Genomic DNA, 6,766 nt, shown 5'->3' with positions numbered 1-6,766 from the left:
ATGGCCCCTTGCGAAGGCCTTATCTTTGCTAATAGACTTCAGATTCTTGAGCGGAATACCTTAAACGATTCGTAGATCGATTCTCCACCAATCTGCATCAAAATCTGGGAAGACATTTTTTTTTAGATTTTCTGTCAAATTTTCAAGGGGATCCCCTTGAAAAATGGGCAAAGCGCCTGAAAGGACAACATGGCCCCTTGCGAAGGCCATATCTTTGCCAATAGTGTTCAGATTCTTGAGCGGAATACCTTAAACGATTCGTAGATCGATTCTCCACCAATCTGCATCAAAATCTGGGAAGACATTTTTTTTTAGATTTTCTGTCAAATTTTCAAGGGGATCCCCTTGAAAAATGGGCAAAGCGCCTGAAAGGACAACATGGCCCCTTGCGAAGGCCTTATCTTTGCTAATAGACTTCAGATTCTTGAGCGGAATACCTTAAACGATTCGTAGATCGATTCTCCACCAATCTGCATCAAAATCTGGGAAGACATTTTTTTTTATATTTTCTGTCAAATTTTCAAGGGGATCCCCTTGCAAAATGGGGAAATCGCATGAAGGGACAACATGGCCCCTTGCGAAGGCCTTATCTTTGCTAATAGACTTCAGATTCTTGAGCGGAATACCTTAAACGATTCGTAGATCGATTCTCCACCAATCTGCATCAAAATCTGGGAAGACATTTTTTTTAGATTTTCTGTCAAATTTTCTAGGGGGTCCTCTTGCAAAATGGGGAAAGCGCCTGAAAGGACATCATGGCCCCTCGCGAAGGCCATAACATTGCTAATAGTCTTTAAAATTATTTAAACAACAACGCGTTTGGCGCCACTTGAAAACCCCATTATTTTTCCTTTGCGACGCAGGTGGCGCTTTCGCATCATCGAGATTCCGTTACTCTCCATCCCTAGTATGACCTGACACCGGCTTTTTGACTGACTGCTTTGGATAATTAGCAGCCCAAATGGTGACCGTATCCACCGTCAACTGGCTCTTCGTCTGCGGACTTTCCTTCTGCTTGGGCGGAATCGCCGTTCTCAGTTTCATGCCACTGGGATCAGGTGCGTATCCGCTTCAAATATGGGAGCACCTTCTATAAATACTGACTGACACCACGCTTTTTATAGATTGCATATGCCCGCTCTCCAATCCCCCGACTAGGTCAGTAGGCATCCCGGCTACTGCCGAGCATTCACAAGAAGTGCCAAAATCGCCCCATCATGATCATGTCAAAGCGGATCACAAAATGGCCTTACTGGTGCCGTTCCGTGATAGATTCGAGGAGCTTCTGCAGTTCGTACCCCATATAACAAAGTTCCTCCAACGTCAGAATGTGGAGCACCACATATTCGTCTTGAACCAGGTGGATCGATTCCGATTCAACCGCGCCTCCCTCATCAACGTGGGCTTCCAGTTCACCAGCAATGTCTATGACTACATCGCCATGCACGACGTGGATTTGCTGCCCATGAACGACGATTTGCGGTACGAGTATCCTAGTAGTCTGGGACCCTTGCACATTGCCGGCCCTAAGCTGCATCCAAAGTACCACTACGAGAACTTTGTGGGCGGAATACTCTTGGTGCGCAGGGAACAGTTTCAGCAGATGAACGGCATGTCCAACCAATACTGGGGCTGGGGACTAGAAGACGATGAGTTCTTTGTACGCATCCGGGATGCAGGATTGAGAGTCACAAGACCGGAGAATATAAAGACTGGCACAAACAATACTTTTAGGTACTTTTAGGAATTTTTAAATTATTCTTAGTTCAGAACGCTAATTAAGGAAATCTGTTCTGCAGCCATATCCATAATCGCCATCACCGCAAGCGCGACACGCAAAAGTGCTTCAACCAGAAGGAGATGACTCGCAAAAGGGACCACAAGACGGGTCTGGACAATGTCCGATACAAGATTTTGAAGGTCCACGAATTGTCCATTGACGGAGTGGATGTAACGATACTTAACATACTGCTCGAATGTGATCTAAATAAAACGCCATGGTGCGACTGCTCTGGAACAGCGGCGGCCGCCTCCGCCGTACAGACCTGAGAAGAGGTTGAAACCAACGAACTTTCATTTCCTAGTCCAAACCTATGTTTATTCCGCTATGTTTTGTAGTTAAATTTATGTAAAGAAACAAATACTCTTAATACACGTGAACCATGCCGTATAGGAATGTCCAGAAGAGCACGTAGGTGCAAAGGCCACCCATGAACTGGTTGGTCAGCAGATTCCGGCGGTTGATGAAGAACTTGCGCCACTGGGTACCGGACTTCAAGAGTACCAGAATCCACAGAACAAAGACCGATAGAAAGTAGAACAGGAAGCCCAGGGTTCCGCTTAGTCCAAGGATTCCTAAAACAATAGAAAAAGTTAAAATTGTCAGAAAATCACTAATATGTAGGTCCCAATTACCCGCAGCACAGCCGGAGATGGCGGCCATCGAGGTGCGGCAGTACTCCACGGCGGATATGTTGTTGCGAATTGCACCTTCGCTGTAAGCGATGATCTCGCCTGTCTTGGCCTGCGTAGTCCTCACTCGGTTCATTTTAATTGATTAATTTTCTAATTTAATTTCTAGCAAGTGGAAAATGTCCAGCTGAGAACTGCGATTGTTTCTTCGATAGTCGGACTCATATCGGCGCTATTTGCCATTCACCCGGAGCGGTTGCTTGTTGTTATTGGATTTGAGCTGGAGACCTGACGGACGGACATTAATTCATTAAAATATGTGGTGATAACGCGACCTGCCGAATTCTGCGTGCTGAGGGCCACGAAAACTATGTGCAATCCGAGAGCCGTAACGTGGGTATCGCTGGAAATCGTAAAATGCTGTAGCTAGATGCTAGAGTTGTTTTGATTTGAGGAGTTCCTGCCCCCCAACACACGCCACACCACTACAAATAAACCGCCACCCACCCAGCGCTCCGCCAGCAGCAGTAGCAGCTCCACCTCCGCTGGAACCAATTAAAAAATCAATCAGAGGCCTAATTGAAAGCTGCGCTGCCTGACCGCCCGCCCGACTAGCACTGGCCTGGTCTCTATCGAAATGTCGCCGCCGAAGAACTGCGCGGTGTGCGGGGACAAGGCGTTGGGGTACAACTTCAACGCCGTCACCTGCGAGAGCTGCAAAGCCTTCTTTCGCCGAAATGCCCTGGCCAAGAAACAGTTCACCTGCCCGTTTAACCAGAACTGCGACATCACCGTGGTCACCCGCCGCTTCTGCCAAAAGTGCCGCCTTCGAAAATGCCTCGACATTGGCATGAAAAGCGAGAATATTATGTCGGAGGAGGACAAGCTGATCAAGCGGCGTAAGATTGAGACAAACAGGGCCAAGCGCCGACTAATGGAGAACGGAGTCGTGGACACTGGCGAGGGCGAACCAACCAGCGGCGACAACAAAGCCCAAGCGGACAGCAGCAGCAGTAACATAGAGCTCTACTCTGGCTCACAGGACTCCCAGAGTTGCGGTTCAATGGATAGCGGCGCCAATGGCTGTGTCACTGGAAACGGCAGCCCAGCGGGAGTCCAGGTCAATCCCATGGAGATGACGGCCGAGAAGATTGTTGAGCAGATCGTGTCGGATCCGGATCGGGCTTCGCAAACCATCAACCGGTTGATGCGCACCCAAAAGGAGGCTATTTCCGTGATGGAGAAGGTGATCAGCTCGCAAAAGGACGCTCTGAAGCTGGTGTCGCATCTGATTGACTATCCAGGTAAGTGGCGAACATGGAGCTTCTATGATCGGCTGCTAATTTTAATTTTTCAGGCGACGCTCTCAAAATCATCAGCAAATTCATGAACTCGCCTTTCAACGCGCTCACAGTATTTACAAAATTCATGAGCTCGCCCACGGACGGCGTGGAGATTATATCAAAGATTGTCGACTCGCCGGCTGACGTGGTTGAGTTTATGCAAAACCTGATGCATTCGCCAGAAGATGCCATTGACATTATGAACAAATTCATGAACACGCCGGCGGAGGCGTTGCGAATCCTTAACCGCATCCTGAGCGGAGGTGGGGCCAGTGTAGCTCAACAGACCTCGGACCGCAAGCCATTGCTGGAAAAGGAGCCGACGGCTAAAGCGGATCTACCGGCGGAGCGCGTAGACACTGTGATCCAGAGCATGCTGGGCAGTGGTAGTCCACCGATATCGCCGCAAGATTCAGCCGCCGCTTTGGATCTGCAATATCCGTCGCCCGGATCTGAAGAGCTGCCCAGCACTTCGAGCAGCAGCCACCCCTTGCCTTACATCGCCCACTTTCCGGACTTCGACCTGAAAACATTTATGCAGACCAATTACAACGAAGAGCCCAGCATGGATAGCGAGTTCAGCATTAACTCGATCGAGTCTGTGCTTTCAGAAGTTATCCGCATTGAGTACCAGGCCTTTAATAGCATCCAGGCTCCATCATCACGGGTCAAGGATGGGAGCGGAGGCCTCCCTCAGACGTCTTATGGCGGATGCAACCCGTCAGGAAACAGAAGTCACCAGACAAGCCTACAGCAACCCATCTGCGCGCCATCCAGCCATCTAATGGATCGGGAACTGAACGAAGCGGAACAGATGAAGCTGCGCGAACTTCGCCTGGCCAGTGAGGCTCTCTACGATCCGGTGGACGAGGACCTCAGCGCCTTGATGATGGGCGACGATCGCATTAAGGTAAGTCAACCATTAGCCTTTCTTTTTTTAGTGAAACCTCCAACTTCGGAAGGCTTATCTAATCGGTGGATGTGCCCGCGATATACAGCACCTGGCAGCAGGTAAAAGCCAGTGATTCAGTGCGTATTGCTTTGAAGGCCCATGGGCCGTGACTGCAGCAGACGGTTTCTGTGGTCCCAGCACTGTGCTGCTTCCAAATGTAAACAGCTCTTCAATGGGGTGGCTTTGTTTTAAAAGATTATAAGCATGAAGGCTTACTTTTGAAGCGGAAACTCAATGCAGAACTGTGCTTACTTTATAATTCAAAACAACACAAGCTTTTAAAACTATTATTTATTTCCAACCTTAAACTAAGACCCCATGCTGGAAAGCGACTGATTAAATGAGTTGACATTTTTAATTGTTTCCCATTTCATTCGGAAACTTAAAACTGGAGTTCTAGTTGAAAGAATTACTGTCGCTATCTCATATTTTTAGAGTCAACAATACTCATTAGACGCAGACCTATGATCCCCAAAGCGCAATTGCAAATAATTTTATGTTGAATGAATCACCGCTTCGCCGAATTTGTGTCCAATAATTTGGCCCACCCTAGCTTTGAGTAATCAAAGCGACCAGACGGTCTGCCAAGACCAGGGCAGACACTGGGCATTATCAACGGGTCTCCGGTCCCACCAATAGTGCCATTATCAACCATTATCATGAGCAGCAGCAGGCGCTCATGAGACTCCAGCAGCGGTCGATTTTGATTCCGGGCCCGTTTATTGTCGCTTCATAATATTTACCTCATGCGCCTCATCGCAATTAGCACATTCTGGTATTGTTAATTTGGGAAAACGATACAATTTTTACGAAATATAGAGCAGCCAGGTGTTTGAGCCGCTATGATAAGAGCGCTGGTGCCACACCACTCCAATGATTCACTTTCCGAGGAGAAGCCTTTACGATTCAAGCGATAATAAAGTGGTGGACACCTGTGCGTTATGTTTCTATTTGTTTGTTTACTCAGCCTGACGACACTCGCCACAATCCTAAACTACTGCAGCTGATCAATCTGACGGCGGTGGCCATCAAGAGGCTTATCAAAATGGCCAAGAAGATAACAGCATTCCGTGACATGTGCCAGGAGGACCAGGTGGCCCTGCTCAAAGGCGGCTGCACAGAAATGATGATAATGCGATCGGTAATGATCTACGATGACGATAGAGCTGCCTGGAAGGTAATCCCACAACTTAGCTTCCTTTTGAAGTGACCTAAATCTTAAGTTTATGTTGAATAGGTACCACACACCAAAGAGAACATGGGCAATATACGCACTGACCTGCTCAAGTTCGCCGAGGGCAATATCTACGAGGAGCATCAAAAGTTCATCACCACATTTGATGAGAAGTGGCGCATGGACGAGAACATAATCCTTATTATGTGCGCCATTGTCCTCTTCACCTCGGCTCGATCTCGAGTGATACATAAGGACGTGATACGATTGGAACAAGTAAGTTAAGGGCAAGAGAAGTTATCCTTATATTAATTATATTTCAAATTCAAACAGAATTCCTACTATTATCTTCTGCGAAGATACCTGGAGAGTGTCTACTCTGGCTGTGAGGCGAAAAACGCGTTTATCAAGCTGATCCAAAAGATTTCAGATGTGGAGCGTCTGAACAAGTTCATAATTAATGTCTATTTGAATGTTAACCCATCCCAGGTGGAGCCCTTGCTACGTGAAATATTTGATTTGAAAAATCACTAGAACGATCGATTCGTTTTACGATTTTCGGGCATAAAATGCCTTGCCGATGCCCAATGATGATACATTTAATGATAATCAGCGAGCTGTAGTTGTTGTTGTTGTTTTATTTTTTGTTAATTGTACGTGCGCATCGGCCTACTGGTGCATGTCCGTGTTTTATCTGTCGCTTGTAATGTTAGATTTTAATCGAATGTGATTGTTAGATTTGCATATACTTCATAGATTTTATATTTCTACATCAAAGAGAGCATATTTAGGATACAAAGTGCAAAGCAACACAATCTAAATGTAATTTACACCATTTATCTAGTTTCAAATAAACTAAACACTGATGCAATAATAATAATCGAT

At 46.8% G+C, this 6,766-nt stretch overlaps 3 protein-coding genes across 3 annotated transcripts; 2 read left to right on the top strand and 1 right to left on the bottom strand.

Moving 5' to 3' along the window:
• Positions 1-899: 899 nt before the first annotated feature.
• Positions 900-2,066, top strand: LOC6507960 (beta-1,4-galactosyltransferase 7). Its single transcript, XM_001955234.4, has 3 exons — positions 900-1,058; positions 1,125-1,734; positions 1,800-2,066. The coding sequence occupies exons 1-3, from the start codon at positions 962-964 to the stop codon at positions 2,047-2,049; spliced, it is 957 nt and encodes a 318-aa protein (XP_001955270.1). The 5' UTR covers positions 900-961; the 3' UTR covers positions 2,050-2,066.
• Positions 2,067-2,071: 5 nt separating this feature from the next.
• On the bottom strand, positions 2,072-2,830 carry LOC6501445 (ER membrane protein complex subunit 6). The gene is made up of 2 exons (XM_001955233.4): positions 2,416-2,830; positions 2,072-2,355 (listed from the first exon to the last, which is right to left on the bottom strand). The coding sequence occupies exons 1-2, from the start codon at positions 2,546-2,548 to the stop codon at positions 2,147-2,149; spliced, it is 342 nt and encodes a 113-aa protein (XP_001955269.1). The 5' UTR covers positions 2,549-2,830; the 3' UTR covers positions 2,072-2,146.
• A 201-nt stretch (positions 2,831-3,031) lies between these two features.
• LOC6499116 (nuclear hormone receptor HR96) lies at positions 3,032-6,762 on the top strand. The gene is made up of 5 exons (XM_001955232.4): positions 3,032-3,716; positions 3,770-4,665; positions 5,675-5,884; positions 5,945-6,157; positions 6,215-6,762. Exons 1-5 carry the CDS (start codon positions 3,050-3,052, stop codon positions 6,413-6,415), a joined length of 2,187 nt encoding a protein of 728 aa, XP_001955268.1. The 5' UTR covers positions 3,032-3,049; the 3' UTR covers positions 6,416-6,762.
• The last annotated feature ends 4 nt before the right edge of the window (positions 6,763-6,766 follow it).

The sequence above is a fragment of the Drosophila ananassae genome, chromosome 2L, assembly GCF_017639315.1.
Source record: "Drosophila ananassae strain 14024-0371.13 chromosome 2L, ASM1763931v2, whole genome shotgun sequence".
In the NCBI taxonomy this organism is placed as follows: domain Eukaryota; kingdom Metazoa; phylum Arthropoda; class Insecta; order Diptera; family Drosophilidae; genus Drosophila; species Drosophila ananassae.
This window is presented reverse-complemented; position numbering and strand designations above follow the sequence as displayed.